We start from the raw sequence: 16,819 nt of genomic DNA, 5'->3' as shown, positions 1-16,819 counted from the left end.
ACAGGGAGCCCAATGTGGGACCCGATCCCAGAACCATGGGATCATGACCTGAGCCGAAGGCAGATGCTTAACCGACTGAGCCACCCGGGCACCACTGTAGTCCCATTTTGCAACCTTTGGGCCAAACCCCGACTGTGCAGATCTTGAATGTCAACCACTTTGCCCCTACAGAAGTTCTGGGCCATGGAGGCCTTCTCTGGCCCCTTGATGGTACAGGTGGCAAAGCGGGCCCAGAGAGAAGGGCTCAGTCGGCTAAGCGTCTGCCTTAGGCCCGGGTCATGATCCCAGGGTCCTAGGATCGAGTCCCACATCGGGCTCTCTGCTCCGCGGGGAGTCCACTTCTCCTCTCCCTCTGCCTCCCGCTATGCCTATTTGTGCTCTATCTATCAAATGGATAAATAAAAATCTTTTTTAAAAATAGAATATATATATTAAAAAAAAAAAAAAAAAAAAGAAGGGCCTGGCCTGGGACCAGAAAACAAATCTGTCTCAAAGCCAGGACCAGAATCTGGGACTCTATTCCCAGCCCTGGTTTTCTCCCCTCCCCGAGCAAGGAGTACCGGGGAGCAAAGGTTAGAAGCGCTGGCTGAGTCACTAAACTGAACAGCCCCAGGACTGGAACAGGTCACTGAGACTTCCCACGCCATGTGTCACCTTCTCCATCTGTAAACCCAGATGATAAGATCCTCACCGGGAGGTGTGAGGACACAGAGAGACAACACACTTCAAGCTCTTGGCACAGCAAACGCCTGCTGGGTTATTAAAATCGTGCAGACCTCACCAGGCAGGGCTAGGACACCGGGGAAAGTGTCAGCAGGGCTCTCATCTTGAAAGCAAGGCAGCTTGGGGAAAAGAAGGGTCGAGAAGCCACATCCAGAAATTGGTTTTATTGTATGTCTTGCACCATATTAATCTGAATTGCATCTGAGAGGAGAGAACAGTGGGAAGCTAGCAGAGAAGTAGCCAGAATGCTTTCATGGTGAAAGGCTGCCTCCCCCGGGGAAGGTTGGCGTGGGGCAGGAGAGAGGCAGAGAGACGGAGGTCTCCGGAAAGCCAACCGTCCCACTGAGGGCTCCTGCTGCCTGCTGGCTACCTCCCGCCCTTCTCTCTGCAGGGCTGAGGGGCACAGACCCTGGCAGGAAGAAAGCACAGGGGGACAGATTCGACTTCCCCTTGGCAGCTGGGCAGCCGGCAAGATGCTGGTACGTGGGTCCCATAGCTTCCCCTGGAGGGGCCAGGCCCAGCCTGGAGAGAGCGCTCAGGTGTACAGTGGGGGAAAGGGCAGCTCAGCTGAGGGCTGGAGCCTGCGGAGAGAGAGATGACCTTGCTCCCGGCCTCCAGGACCTCTTCAGGAGCCTGTCACACACACCCTGCGCACACACATCCCCGCCACCTACCAGTTCTCTGAACTCCAGACGGTGCCCAAGCTCTCCATGAGGTGGAAAGTATAGGCATGGCGTGAGCGGTCGGAGAGGTTCTTCTCACTCTTGTGTACCACTTCCCCATGAATTAGGACAAGGTCCCCTGGCAGGAATACAGCAGGTCAGGAGAACACTCGGCAAGGAGGGACAAAGGACCCTCCTCCCTCCCATTCCCATCCTGGAGAGCTCAGGGGCCTGCCCCAGGGTCAGAGGCTGTGCTGCTGGCCGGAGGTCCCCCTGGGACCAAGTCCCTTCTGCTGTGACCTGTGCCCTTGGCAATTCTTGGCAAGCCTTGGCAAGGGCATTCCCCTTCTGCGGTGTTTGTGGAACCAGGCCCAAGTGTCTGTATTGTGCCCAGCAGCTGGGACCTTGCTATCAAAAGCTGGGCCGGAGGGCGACTAGGTGGCTCCGTGGTTAAGCATCTGCCTTTGGCTCGAGTCATGATCCCAGGGTCCCGGGGCTTCCCACATTGGGCTCCCTGCTCAGCCAGGAGTTGCTTCTCCCTCTCCCTCTGTCCTTGCCTACCCTCCCCCGCTCATGCTCACTCACTCTCGCTCTCTCTCAAAAATAAATAAAATCTTTAAAAAAAAAAAAAAGGCCAACTGGACATCGGGTTGCCCTGTTCTAAAAGGAACGGCCAGTGCTCGCTTCGGCAGCACATATACTAAAATTGGAACGATACAGAGAAGATTAGCATGGCCCCTGCGCAAGGATGACACGCAAATTCGTGAAGCGTTCCATATTTTAAAAAAATAAATAAATAAAATAAATAAAAGGAACGGCCAGCATTGGTTCAGCATCTGCGTTGTGCCCCATCTTCTGTACATTGTCTATCTCACTGACTTCCCCGCTTTACATTCGGGAAGACTGAGGCTCAGAAAGTTTCAGTCATTTGACCGAAGACACAACAGAGTCTGGATTCTAGCCTGATCCAGGAGGCCTTCCAGGTAATGGCGTGGCCTTCAGCCTTCCCAGTGCCCACCCAGCCCCACCTCCCATTCTGTGACTTCATGGCCCTCCGGGGAGCTGGGCGTTCAGAGCAAGCACAGACCCACAGGCACAGCCTTGGGGCCCGCCTCCCTGCCCTCTGCATCCCACCTACCTCTCCGCGCCGGGGTGGGCACAAAGAGGCTGGCATCCCAGACAGGCTCTGACCCGAGGAAGCCGACGTCAGGCTTTGATCCATCACCGGTACGTACCAGCCTTCTTGACACCCCACCTGCAAGCCAAGGTGGAGTCTTTAGCCTCTCTTTCACCCAGATCTCTCTGCCAGGGAGGGTGGGATACAAGTGGAGCAGGGCGAGACAGGTGTCCTTACCGGTATGGGAGCCTGGGATGAACCAGAGGCAGCCATTCTCCAGAGTGGCATTCTCCAGTGCTATCCACAGGCCCAGCAGCCGGCCCAGCGGCTCCGTGTGCAGGAAGGTGGAGTCCTGGTGAGGGACGACTGCAACAGGACTGGGCATGAGGAACCTGGCCCACCTCACCTTGGCCTTGTTCCCCACTCCCTGGTGCTCTCAGAGCCTTCCTGGGTCAGTAGGAAACCCACGACTTCCCGGCCTGGAGACTCGGGGCACGAGATGTAACCTCTCAAAACTTCCATTCCCTAAACAGTGAAGTGGCCTCGGCAGTAACCTACCTCCTAGGGTGGCCGGAGGAGCCCACAACACAGTGTGTGAAAAGTGTTTAGTACCGGGCCCCACATTGTAATCGCTAAAAAGTGGCTGCTGTGGTTGGATTCCAGCCAGGCGACTAAAGGCACCGTCCTGAACCAGAACAAGCACCTCCAGCCACCAGAGGGTCCACCAGGTGGCGCAAGACTGGGCAGTACGAAAGGAGAAGAGGGTGTGCGACTGCCCCCATCCACATCTCAACCCCCTCCCCGTGATGCTGGGGCCCAGCTGGGACGGAGGACCACTGAACAAAGGACTTCAGACCATGGATGCTAGTCTCCTTTCCCTCCTTCCCAGGGAACTGTGTGTTTTCCAAGCCCCAAACTGGACTTGAACGATCCAGACAGTGTCCAGAGGAAGGTGTCCTAACAGTGGGCACTCCGCAGCATTTGGAGGAAGACCGACTGAAGGAGGTGGGGTTGCTGAACTCAGGGAGGGGCTGCTCATCCCTTCGGGAGACTGTCCTTGGGCCGAACGGTAGGAAGAAGTGGGCAGTCCCAAGGAGGCCAACTTGGGCTCATGCAAGGAAGGAAAGGGCTGGCTGTGAGGGGATGAGCCCTGTGTCATGGGAGGTATTTAAGCAGAAGTAGATAATCACCCATGAGGGAGGCTATAAAAGTTATCTGTGCATCCAGGGGGTTTGAAATTAGATCAGCAATTTCTCTGTTAAATCAGTCCTCCGGGGAACTTGTTAAAAATACAGGTTCGTGGGGCGCCTGGGTGGCTCAGTAGGTTAAGCCTCTGCCTTCAGCTCAGGTTATGATCGCGGGGTTCTGGGATCGAGTCCCGCATCGGGCTCTCTGCTCGGCAGGGAGCCTGCTTCCTCCTCTCTCTCTCTCTCTCTGCTTGCCTCTCTGCCTACTTGTGATCTCTCTCTGTCAAATAAATAAAATCTTAAAAAAAAAAAAAAATACAGGTTCGTGCGGCACCTGGGTGGCTCAGTCAGTTGGGCATTTGACTCTTAATTTCAGCTCATGATCTTGGGGGCCGGAAATCCAGCCCTAAGTGGGACTCCACGATCAGCGGGAATCTGTTTCTCTGCCTCTCTCTCTCTCTCTCCCTTTGCTCGTCCTCCCACTCATGTGTGTTTTTTTTCCTCTCTCTCTCTCAAATAAATAAATCTTAAAAAAAGAAAAATACATGTCTACAGGTTCTTGCAACCCTACTGACTCAAGAGCTCAGGGACTGGGGCCCCAGAATCTATTTTAATCAGCTAGGAGTTGCTGCCAGTTTCGAGAACCACTGTGCCAAGGACTCCAGAACACCCTCCCAATAGACAGTTCCAAAAAGGAACAAAAGGTAGCTTCTCCTTCCTGGCCCAGGCTCTTGCCCATGGACATCTCAGCAAGTGCCATCCCTCCCTCCAGAGACCTGACAACCCCTGATGCCCCAGATGCCCCTGATGCCCCAGATGTCCCACCGTGGCCCTTGCTGGACCCCATGGCCTGTTCTCAGCTCACCTTCGCCACCAAAGAGAGGTTGCTGCAAGAAAGAAGAAGGGCTGGTGAGGCCAGAGGAAAGTGGGTTGGACCAGGGACCACTCTAAGTCCTGGATGCGTTTGCCACTAAGGATTCCATGCCAGCACCCAGCTATGGAGTCCCACCGTGTGCCAGGCCCAGGAGGGCGGCAAAGAGAAAAAGCACCCTGCCCACAGGGTGCTCCGAGTCCGAACACATGCACGCCTCCTGAGAGCAAAGGCAGAAGTGATGGGTGGCAAGAGAGGCTGCGGCCCAGGCTTGAGGTTAAGCCACTCAGCCCCAGGATCAGAGATGGGTCCCTTTCTTCCCAAGGCAAAACTGGAAGTCTGCTTGGAATAGGTGGCAGTGAGCTAGGCCTTGAAGCTGGGAGCAGAGCATTTCAATAGCAAAAGGAGGGAGAAGGGAAGAGTGCCTGGGTGGCTCAGTCGGTTAAGTGTCTGCCTTCAGCTCAGGTCATGATCCCAGGGTCCTAGGATTGAGTCCCGCATTGGGTTCCCTGCTCAACAGGGAGCCTGCTTCTCCCTCTCCCTCAGCCTACCAATCCTCCTGCTGTGCTCCCTCTGTCTCTGTCAAATAAATACATAAAATCTCCAAAAAAGGGAGGGGGGAGAGAGTCCTGGGGGTCTCCTTCCTTCCTGCCACCAAATTTTATCTGAGCACCTACTAAGTGCAAGGCACCTTACCCCGAGGAGACAGATTTCCCACGTTCTCCTTGCAACTTAGGAATTCCTCAAGGAGGCAGCTTTTGGCCCATGGTAAGGAGGGGCTCTGCCCATATTACAGAGGGTAAACTGAGGCGTGGGGATGACAGGGAGCTCACCTTGAAGATGTACATGCTCTGCACGACCACGGGCATCTGGAAGCCCAGACTTTTGGCCAAGGCCTGGAGGGGGACAGAGGTCAGACTTCCAGCCTGCCCACACTCATACCTGGGCCACCCCCCACCCTCGCCCTCACCCTCACTCACCTGCACCTTGGGGGAGTGTGTGACACTCCTGAAGACAGGGTCATAGGCATGCAGAGCTGCAGGACAGAGGCAGGCTGACGGGCCAGCCCCTCTGCCCTCATGCGTCCCTCTGAGCCTGGCCCTGAGCACCCAGACACGGGCCTAGCTATGGCTTCTCACCTGTTTGTACTCATTGAGCTTTCTGCTGGCTCATAACAGAGAGATGGGCCCCCAGCCTGATTCTCGGCCTTGCAGCCATCTGGAAACCTCACTGCAGACCTGACTCAAAGGAATCCGTAACTTGGTAGCAGTCTCGGTGCTGCCACTTACTCTGTGATGCTTCAAGTGACCATTCATCTCCTATGAGCCTCAGTTTCTCCTCTGTACCACATAACCGGAAGACCAGTCCTGCCTCTCAGGCTGCCCTAAGACTCGAAGGGCTAACACATGCCTGGTCGTCTCTTTATTATTGTTGTTGATATTACAAAAATGGAGGGATGGGGGGGCACCTGGGGGGCTCAGTCGGTTAAGCGTCTGCCTCCGGCTCAGATCATGATCCCAGAGTCCTGGGATCGAGCCCCGCCTTGGGCTCCCTGCTCAGCAGGGAGCCTGCTTCTCCCTCTCCCACTCCCCCTGCTTGTGTTCCCTCTCTCGCGGTGCCTCTCTCTGTCAAATAAATAAAATAAAATATTTTTAAAAAATAATAAAATAAATAAATAAAACTTTGGAAATGATGGTTGGATATACTTATTGCCACTGAATTGTATACTTCAGAATGGTTAGGATGGCAAATTTTATATTATATATATTTTACCACAATTCTTTTTACAAAGATTTAACAAAGAATTTTTTACAAAAATTCTTTCTACTAGCATGATGTAACTTCAAGTTTAAAAACAAGTGGGGGCTCCTGGGTGGCTCAGTTGATGGAGTGTCTGACTCTTTTTTTTTTTTTTAAGATTTTATTTATTTATTTAACAGACAGAGATCACAAGTAGGCAGAGAGGCAGGCAGAGAGAGAGAGGAAGGGAAGCAGGCTCCCCGCCAAGCAGGTTCCCTGCCGAGCAGAGAGCCGGATGCGGGGCTTGATCCCAGGACCCTGAGATCATGACCTGAGCCAAAGGCAGAGGCTTTAACTCACTGAGCCACCCAGGTGCCCCGAGTATCTGACTCTTGATTTTGACTCAGGTCGTGATCTCAGGGCCCTGGGATCGAGGTCCCCCCCCCCCCGCCCCGCCGTGATGACCTTCACGCTCAATGGGGAGTCTGCTTGAGATTCTCTCTCTCCCTCTCCCCCTCCCCCTTCTCACACACTCTCTCTTTCTCTCTCTAAATAAATAAATAAAATCTTTAAAAAAAATAAGCGGTCTGCAAAATAAATTATAATATATGATCCTGGGGGAACAAAAAAAAGAAGACCTCCTAGCTTCATCTGGGGTCTCAGAATAGGGACCATGCCAACATGTTAGGTGCTCCTGAGGAGGTTCCAGAAAGCAGTAAGGGCCAGGAGCGCCCCATGCCTGAGGCTTGGATCATCTGCACGGGGACTCAGCTGGCTCCTCTCCCCAGGGCTGTGTTGGTAGCATCTAGGGTTAGCATCATAAGGCCAGAGCAGCAGGCCCAGAGTGGGAGCTGAAGCCAGAAGTGCCATTTGCTGGGCCACTAACTTACAGTGGGCCTTGGGTTAGGCCCCAGGGCTCTTCGGGCCTCAGCCTCCCTGTTTTCTTTCCCACAGGCACCTGCTTACCATGGCCAATTTTATTGATGGATTTCTCTGGAGGGACCAGGAAATTTCCTGTAGCACAAGGAACAGATAAAGACAAAAGAGCTGGAGTCCACCTTCCCCTGGGCAACTGGCCTCAGCGGGGAGCCCTCAGCCCCGGGGGGAGATACCCCAGTCTAGCCCTTCCCACACCCCAGGGGCCCCAGCTCCGAACCTTTCTCGTCGAAAACGTCTTTCTCAAAGAAGTATCGAATCTTGTCACCACTGCTCAAGAAATAGTCTTTGTCACCCTGGCCCTGGGGAGAGGGGATATCAGAGGGACTGAGAGAGCATCACAGGGTCAGAGCTTGGCCAAGAGGCAAGAGGATCCTCATGCTTCCCAACCCCCCTGGCGTTTCTCAGACTCGTCTACTGAGGCACAGTGAACAGGAACCCCCAGTGCCTGGAAGCATACTAGGAAGCCCCAGCATAAAATTTCTTGGAAACCACTTAACAAGTCACATGATTCTTATGCTCAATACAGTGTGATTCTGAGTCTAGGCACCGTAGTCCAACAGGCGCAGTTCCCAGGTAGCCTTGGGTCACCTGTTATCACTCCACGTTTGTTTCCTCATCTGTAAAGGGAAATAATCATTGAACTGACCTCGTTCAGTTCAGAGGAGGCTTCGGGCAGATGCTGAATCTTACAGTAGTTGAGAGCATAGACCGTGGAGCTAGAATACCTGGGTTCAAATCCCAGCCCTGCCATGGAGTTGCTGTGTGACCACAACCCCACTTGCTGAACCTCTCTGGGCTTAGTTTCCTCGTAAAGTATAGATGTGACTAAAGGTATCCTGTCGGGTGTTGCAGTGATTATGAATTAGTGTACATGAAGTGCTAGTACAGTCCTTGGAACGTGGTTCCATGTTACATGAATATCTGCTTTTATCATCATCGTTACTGCTACTGCTGTGGCGAAACAGAAAACACTCAGCCAGGGCCCGGCTAAATGATGAATATTAACTATTACTCATCGCTGTGTCCCTCACTGTCAAATAAATAAATAAAATCTTTTAAAATTTTGTCATTTATTTGAAAGAGGGAGAGTGTCATTTATTTGAAAGAGGTGGGGGGTGGAACAGAAGGACAAGCAGGGAGCCTGACACAAGGCTCGATCCAGGACCCTGAAGTCAGGACCCTAAGATCAGGATCTGAGCCGAGGTCAGATGCTTAACTGGCTGAGCCACCCAGACACCCCTGATCTTTTTCCTCCTAATGCCTATTTCAAAGTCTTTTTTTTTTTTTAAGATTTTTATTTATATGATAGAGACACAGCGAGAGAGGGGAACACAAGCAGGGGGAGTGGGAGAGGGAGAAGCAGGCTTCCCGCCAATCAGGGAGTCCAATGCGGGGCTTGATCCCAGGACCCCAGGACCAGGACCTGAGCCAAAAGCAGACGCTCAACAACTGAGTCAAGGAGGCACCCCCCTCCCCATTTCAAAGTCTTAATATCAGTAGTGAATATTGAGGGTTTACTGAGTACGGCACTGTGCTGAGCTCTTTGCAAGCAAACCAAGATACATACATTTTACTCTCCCATCCTCCCCTCAACCCTTCACTGGTCTCTGGAATATTCTCAGAAGGTAGCTAGGAGGGCACAAGATTGGTACCCTCACTCCATGGGGCCTTGAGTGACCTGTCTCTAGGCACTGGACCCCCATTTCTGCTGTCCCCACCTAGAAGGCGGGGGTTAGGCCAGATGAAACCCACTATTTGGAGGAAATTATTCTGTAACCCTTAATCCTGCAGAACAGTGCCCCAGTCACGCTCTTTGGGTTCCCAGTCTTCAGGCCATTGTAATTCCCTTTATGCCCACCAGATGGCAGGAGCTCCTCAGCATGAAGGAGCTGTGTTGCGCAGCTAGGACCACAGCTTTGGGTCCAGGGCCACACCACAAACAGGATCCTTTTTTCTTTTCTTTTCTTTATTTTTATGATTGTATTTATTTGAGAAAGAGAGTGAAAGCAAGAGAGATCACAGAGTAAGAGGGAGAAAGCAGACTCCCTGCTGAGCAGGGAGCCCCTGGTCAGGCTGGATCCCAGAACCCTGGGATCATGATCTGAGCCGAAGGCAGACGCACAACAAGAGCCACCCAGGTGCCCCCCACAGACAGGCTCCTGAAGGGTTAAGTGAACTGTGTGGGAGAACCCCGAGTCTCAATGTACCCTTCTCAAACTATATTGAGTCCTATTAAGTCACGAGGGGTGGGGGGTGGAGAAGCTGGGTTTCCAGTCTACCTGGGTGGGGGGGCGGGTAAGGCTCGGGGAGGGGTCGTGGTGTTCATCAGAGTCACTTGACTCATTCCCGGCTGCTGGCCACAGAAGAGGCCCTTGTAGCAGGAGAACCACTGAGGAAGTTCCGCAGAGCAGTGAACAGATGATTGGGGTTCAAATCCTCATTCTATCAATTTCCTAACCACGCAGTGTGGGGCCAGTGAGCCAGGCGTCATTTGCCCCAGCTGTCAAACAGGGGTAATAATACCGACCTTATAAATCCACAGTGAGGAGCGAGGAAATACACAGACAAGGCACTGAGCCTGGCACAGGGAGGGCTCAGGGCTCGATCTCTTATCAGAACGAGCCCATGGGCTTTGGGGGCCTCCGTCCCAGGCTGCTACTCTGGCTGGGGACTGAGCCCCCTCCCCTCCTCTTTAAGACCAGATCCCATTCTCACCTGCCCCAGACACTTACTTTGGTTCTCAGCTGCTCCTCTTCCCGGGTAGAAAATTCTATGCGGCAGTGGACAGGGACATCCATGTCAGCCACTAGCTTGCCAATCCTCTGTTGCATGACGGCACATTCATCGGCAGAGAAAAATCCTTCCAGCACCAGGAATCCATCCTCCTGAAACTGAAGGTGAGGAGAAAACTCAGGCTTCCCCCTCTCCAATGCTCTCTGTGAGGACTGACCTGACCCCTCCCTGAAACCCAAGCGTGCGGGAGGACAGGACCAAGTGTCCTGTTCATTGCTCAGTCTCCCCCCCACAACACACTCCTACCCGAGGCACGGCGTCTGGGACCCAGTGGGGAGCAACCAATAGTAGTTGCTTGAATGAAGGAAGGAGGAAGGGGAAGTGTCCCCATCCTTCCCCTCCAGTGGGCTTTGGGACACATGGGAATACAACCTTATTCATTTAGTCAACTAAAATTTATTGAGCATCTACTGTGTACCAGCACAGTTTTAGGAGCTGGAGCTACAGTAATGAGGAAGCCTGGTGTCCTAGAGCTTACAGTCTAGCAACGGAGGCTGACATCAAACAAAGGACGCCTGGGTGGCTCAGTGGGTTAAACCTCTGCCTTTGGCTTGGGTCATGATCTCAGGGTCCTGGGATCGAGCCCTGAATCAGGCTCTCTGCTCAGCAGGGAGACAGAGGAGTCTCAGGGCAGCAGCTCTGAGAAGGCGACATTTAAAGGGGACCAGCAGGGGCACCTGTGTGGCTCAGTGGGTTAAAGCCTCTGTCTTTGGCTCAGGTCATGATCCCAGAGTCCTGGGTTCGAGTCCCACATGGGGTTCTCTGCTCAGCAGGGAGCCTGCTTCCTCCTCTCTCTCTGCCTGCCTCTCTGCCTACTTGTGATCTCTGTCTGTCAAATAAATAAATAAAATCTTTAAAAAAATAATAATAATAAATAAATAAATAAATAAAGGGGACCAACAGGGGCGTCTGGGGGGCTCAGTTGGTTAAGTAGCTGCCTTTGGCTCGGGTGTGATCTCAGGGTCCTGGGATCAAGCTCTGCTTTGGGCTCCCTACTCAGCAGGGAGTCTCCCTCTCCCTCTGCCCCTCCCCCTACTCGTGATCCCTCTCTCTCAGAAATAAATAAAAATCTTTTTAAAAAATAAATAAAGGGGGGCGCCTGGGTTAAGCCTCTGCCTTCGGCTCAGGTCATGATCCCAGAGTCCTGGGTTCGAGTCCCACATGGGGTTCTCTGCTCAGCAGGAAGCCTGCTTCCCCTCTCTCTCTGCTCTGCCTCTCTGTCTGCTTGTGATCTCTCTGTCAAATAAATAAATAAAATCTTTTATAAAATAAATAAATAAATAAAGGGACCAGCAGGATAACGGGAGTGGGAGAGACAAGGATGAACATTCCAGACTAAGGGAACAGGACTTGTGAAGTACATGAGCATGGGAGGGGCCAGATGGAGCAAAGTGACGGTGGAGGCAGAAGTGGGGACGGGGTGGGGGGGGTGGGAGGGGTGGAGTGGGGTGCGGGGCAGGCCAGGCAAGGAAATGGGCTTTGTACTAAATGCAGCCGCAGACAGCCAGGGTTGGGGGCGGGGGAGGTGAAAACAGTGAGCTTATTCTCCTTTGCCTCCAGACCTCTTACTCTGCAGCTGTTGAGATGTGTAAGGAGAGAAAGAACGTGTGCGTGTTTGCTGGCAGACCCTTGTAAAATCGCAGCCTTGGACGTCACCACCTGACCCCCCTGTGAAGTACCCGATTTCCAATTGCTAACAGCCCCCCCACCTTCCCTTACTCCCCCATGATGCCCAGCTCTGGCTGCCACATGTGGGAATCTGGGACATTCCTGCCCACCCACTGTGGGCTCTTTGGTCTCTGGACAGCTGTGTGTGATAGAGCCTTAATCCTCGGGGCGCCTGGGTGGCTCAGTGGGTTGGGGGTCTGCCTTCGGCTCAAGTCATGATCTTGGGGTCCTGGGGTTGAGCCCTGCTGTCAGGCTCCCTGCTCCATGGGGAGCCTGCTTCTCCCTTCTCCCTTCTGCCCCGCCCCCTGTTTATGCTTGCTCTCTCTAATAAATAAATTAAATCCTTATTTATTTATTTTTTAAAGATTTTATTTATTTGACAGAGACAGCCACAGCAGGAACACAAGCAGGGGGAGTGGGAGAGGGAGAAGCAGGCTTCCTGCTGAGCAGGGAGCCTGATGCGGGGCTCCATCCCAGGATCCTGGGATCGCGACCTGAGCTGAAGGCAGACGCTTAACGACTGAGGCATCCAGGTGCCCCCACAAAATCTTTTTTTTTTTTTTAAAGATACTTAATCTTCACATCAGTATCAAGCTGAACAATTCCTCGTTGGGAACTGGGTCATCCACAGCCAACTCCGACCCAGCAGACACGCTCGGGGGAGAACTTCCTGAAGTAAGAAGTTGGGAGCTCAGCAAATAGGGCAGCAAAGATGTACTGATGGGGTCTCCACTGAGGCTAGTTGAACGAGAGCAATAAATCAGAAACAACCTAAGTGCTCAGCACGAGGAGAGTCATTCAACAAAGCCTGTTCTATCTGGAACACAGCATAGCTGACAAAAATCATGTAGCAGAAAAATATTTACTGACATGGACATATGTGCCTGATATACTGGGGGATGGAAAAAAAGGGGGGGGGTGCCTGGGTGGCTCAGGTGGTTAAATGTCTGCCGTCAGCTCAAGTCATGATACCAGGGTCCTGGGATCGAGTCCCGCATCAAGCTCCCTGCTCATCGGGGAGCCTGCTTCTCCTTCTGCCTGCTCTGCCTGCTGCTCCCCCTGCTTGTTCTCTCTCTCTCTCTCTCTCTCTCTGACAAGTCTTTAAAGAAAAAGAAAAAAAACAGCTTAAAAAAAAAAAAAACAAAGTGGGGCACCTGGGTGGCTCAGTGGGTTAAGGCCTCTGCCTTCAGCTCAGGTCATGATTCCAGGGTCCTGGGATGGAGCCCCACATCAGGCTCCCTGCTCAGTGACAGTTTGCTTCTTCCTCTGTTTCTGCCCTTTCTGCTCACTCTCTTTCTCTTTCAAATAAATAAGTAAATAATCTTTTTAAAACATAAAATAGGGGTGCCTGAGTGGCTCAGTGGGTTAAAGCCTCTGCCTTCGGCTCAGGTCATGATCCCAGGGTCCTGGGATCTAGCCCCGAATCAGCTCTCTGCTCAGCAGGGAGCTTCTTCCCTTCCTCTCTCTCTGCCTGCCTCTCTGCCTACTTGTGATCTCTGTCAAATAAGTAAATAAAATCTTTTTTTTTTAAAGAAAAAAAAATAAAATAAATAAAACGGTGGGCAAGCTCTCATAAGAAGTAGCTATTATGATCAACTTTTAAAATTTCTAGGGCTGTCAACCGCACTACTGGGTAGTTACCCCAAAGATCCAAATGTAGGGATCCAAAGGGGCACATGCACCCAAATGTTTATAGCAGCAATGTCCACAATAGCCAAACTATGGAAAGAGCCCAGATGTCCATCAACAGATGAATGGATAAAGAAGACACACACACACACACACACACACACACACACACAGGAATACTATGCAGCCATCAAAAATTAAATCTTGGGACGCCTGGGTGGCTCAGTTGGTTAAGCGGCTGCCTTCGGCTCAGGTCATGATCCCAGCGTCCTGGGATCGAGTCCCACATCGGGCTCCTTGCTCATCAGGGAGCCTGCTTCTCCCTCTGCCTCTGCCTGCCATTCTGTCTGCCTGTGCTTGCTCTCTCTCCCTCTCTCTCTCTCTGACAAATAAATAAATAAAATCTTAAAAAAAAAAATTAAATCTTGCCCTTTGCAACAGTGTGGGTGGAACTAGAGGGTATTATGCTAAGCAAAATAAGTCAATCAGAGAAAGGCAATTATCATATGATCTCACTGATATGAGGGATTTGAGAAACAAGACAGACGATCATAGGGGAAGGGAGGGGAAAATGAAACAAGAGGAAACCAGAGAGGAAGACAACCATAAGAGACTCTTAATCCCAGGAAACAAACTGGGGGTTGCTGGAGGCAAGGGAGGTGGTAGGGATGGGGTGGCTGGGTTATGGAGATTGGGGAGGGTATGTGCTATGGGGAGTGCTGTGAATTGTGTAAGACTGATGAATCACAGACCTGTACCCCGAAACAAATAACACATTATATGTTAACTAAAAAAAAAGGTTAATAATTTTTTTTAAAAAAGATGTCTACCAAAATACTAAGTCTCGGGGTAGGAAATTATGGGTGGTTTTTCATTTTCTTCTTTGAGACTTTCTGTATTTTTCAGCATTTTCCTCTTGTCTTCAGGAATAAACGAGGGGCACGTTTTTTAAGTCTGTGTCACTCTAATTCCCAAGCATTAGCTTTCTGTGTTTGACCGCAGGTGGGACCTTGCGGCCCTCCAAGGGCTCAGGGCGGGGCGGGGCGTTCCGCCTCATCTTGACCCCGCCCCCACTCCGGGCCCTGGCTCCCCCCCACTTCTCCTGCCTTCCCCCCCTTCCCTCTTCGCAATCAGGAACCACTCCTAGGCTGGCTGATCTTTATTTTTTTTTTTTTTTCTTTTTAGAGATTTTATTTATGTATTTGAGAGAGAGAGAGTTGCGTGAGTGCGTCGGATCAAGAGCAGGGCGGGGAACCAGAGGGAGAAGCAGACTCCCCGCTGAGCAGGGAGCCTGAGGCAGGGCTGGATTCCAGGACCCGGAGATCCTGAGCGGAGCCAAAGGCTGAGCCACCCAGAGGCCCCTGATCTTTACTCTTTATTATGGTTTCCGCCACTCAGTGGTTGGACACTGAATACTCTGGGTTTCAGTTTCATCTTCTGAAAAATGGCAGAGGGTGGGGTTGAGTTCCCAGGGTCTACTAGAAGTCGGAGAGACCCCCAACTCTTACCTGACCCTCTCGGATCCCTACCCCACATGGCCCTACCTTCTGGAGCTGCGAGGGACTCAGGCAGGACATGAGGATGAGGCTCTGGATGCCGCTGCTGTTGCTGGAGGCCCAGAGGAGAAAGTACAAATTAAGCAGTTTGGAAGTGCCTAATAGGGGTGGCGGGTGCAAAGTGCTGGAGCCTGGGAGGCCGAGGAGGACTTAACTCTTTCCTACCCAGAGGAAGCCCAATCCCAGCCCCCAACCCTTCCCGCAAGCACACACACCAGCCTGAACTGTCCCCCCCACCCCAAGTCACTTCTGTACCTGTATGGGGCCCTTGCCTCTGACCCAGCTCAATACCCTGGGTCCATCCCCCCAGTTAATCTAGGATTAGCCCTTTTCAATCTCCTTTGTGGTTTTTAATGGCTCCCTTCCAGTTGCTTTGCAGAAACCGCCCCCTTCTGGCTGCTTACCAGGTGCCTAGAAATTGTGTTCGAGGGGTGTCAGCGCAAAGAAGCTGGGGAAGCCGAAGGATCCCATCACTCACCGTGACCTCTGACGAATGTCAGCCCCTCTGTTTCTTAGCATACATACTGCTGAAGAGCAGAAATGTCAGCCCCTCTCTGGACTTCATGTGTGGATTAGAAAATCCCCAGGCCACCAGCATCAATGTGGGGTGGGGGGACACAGGGTGGGCCTGGGGGGGGCTTGCACATCAGACAGGTCGGACTGGGGCAAGTGGCTTTGCGTTCCAGAGGTGGAAAAGGTCCTCAGAGAACTGTCTGGGCCCCTCCCAGCTCTGATCCCCGGAAACTCTGTCAGTCTTAGGAGGATTAGGGAAAGATTACAGCTCAGAGGAAGACAGCAGATAAAGGGAAATCTTAGAGAGGGGAAGGGGCTGGGGGCACCTAGTTGGCTCATTTGGAAAAGCATGTGACTCTTGCCCTCTGGGCCCTGAGTTCAATCCCCACACAGGGTGCAGAAATTACTTAAATAAATAAACCTAAACAAAAACAAAAAAGAAAGGAAGAAAGAGGAAGGGGATACAACCGGGGACCTGGGTCTCCAGAATGAGGGGAAAATCATGGTTCCTGTTCCCCACTGCCACCCACCCACCCCAGCCCAAGATGTTGGGTGTCTCAAATCCACCAGCCAGGACTACAGCCACCATGGCCCTGCTCAGCAGGGCCATTTTGGCTGTAGCTCCTGAAAACAGGCCATTGGCCTTCCCCGAAATGACATTTTTCTGAATGGCGAAGGGACAGAACATCTTGGGAGTGAGTGTGGGGACATGAGCTCAGCCTTCAGGAGCCTTGGCCCCAAGTGAAGTCATGTTTTCTGGGCCACCGCACTGGGAGTGACTGCTTGGTCCCAATTCCCAAAGGCCAGGGAGAGGGTCGGCCAGGCTCCTGAGAACGGAGAAGAGGTTCTGAGGAGTTCGGCTGGGTGAGGAGGGCAGGCAGAAGACAAACTAAACTATGCAGGCACAGTTTGTCTTCTATGAGACTCAGCTCACTTGAGGCAAGGCCCATTCCCAGCTGTCCTGGCCTCATCTGATGCAGCTGTCCACTACAGGGACCCCTCCCATGTGTCAGGGGCACAGCAAGGGTCCCCATCCCACGGGCCAGCAGCTCCCCTGGCAGTCCCCACTGAAGGCTTCGTGAGGCAGACTGGGTTTGAGTCCAGACCTGGGCCTTGTTTTCCCCATCTGTAGTTTGGGGATAACCTCTCGTAAGGAGGAAGAGGAATACTTACCTGCCGATAAAGAGATTCGGCACAGGGCCTGGGCCTCACTGAAAGTGCCCATCAGCTAGCTGTTCACCAGAAGTTAGCCAGGGGGACTGTTCTGGGCGAAATGTGAGGGTATTTCTTATTTTTGAGCTTCCCCGTTGTCCAAACTGCTGTTGTCATCTGTGGAATGACCATACTATTGAAGTTTGGCGGGGACAGCCCGCAGGGGGGCTCAGACAGGAGGAGGAGGGGTTGGGCCTCCCGAGATTTGC

The 16,819-nt window shown here is 52.4% G+C and overlaps 1 protein-coding gene across 3 annotated transcripts; it reads right to left on the bottom strand.

Moving 5' to 3' along the window:
• Positions 1-944: 944 nt before the first annotated feature.
• LOC111145761 (phytanoyl-CoA dioxygenase domain containing 1) lies at positions 945-14,964 on the bottom strand. 3 transcript variants are annotated; one of them, XM_022500944.1, is made up of 11 exons: positions 14,874-14,964; positions 9,972-10,130; positions 7,457-7,538; positions 7,267-7,314; positions 5,541-5,596; positions 5,394-5,456; positions 4,555-4,576; positions 2,740-2,868; positions 2,524-2,640; positions 1,398-1,524; positions 945-1,304 (listed from the first exon to the last, which is right to left on the bottom strand). In XM_022500944.1, exons 1-11 carry the CDS (start codon positions 14,904-14,906, stop codon positions 1,259-1,261), a joined length of 882 nt encoding a protein of 293 aa, XP_022356652.1. In that variant the 5' UTR covers positions 14,907-14,964; the 3' UTR covers positions 945-1,258. The 3 variants fall into 3 exon arrangements, with proteins under 3 accessions (XP_022356652.1, XP_022356654.1, XP_022356655.1); XM_022500946.1 differs by having other exon boundaries at positions 7,457-7,532; positions 14,874-14,906; XM_022500947.1 differs by lacking the exon at positions 5,394-5,456 and having other exon boundaries at positions 7,457-7,532; positions 14,874-14,906.
• Between the last annotated feature and the right edge of the window lie 1,855 nt (positions 14,965-16,819).

Source organism: Enhydra lutris, unplaced genomic scaffold (assembly GCF_002288905.1).
Source record: "Enhydra lutris kenyoni isolate GAN:26980312 unplaced genomic scaffold, ASM228890v2 scaffoldscaffold13, whole genome shotgun sequence".
NCBI lineage: Eukaryota > Metazoa > Chordata > Mammalia > Carnivora > Mustelidae > Enhydra > Enhydra lutris.
This window is presented reverse-complemented; position numbering and strand designations above follow the sequence as displayed.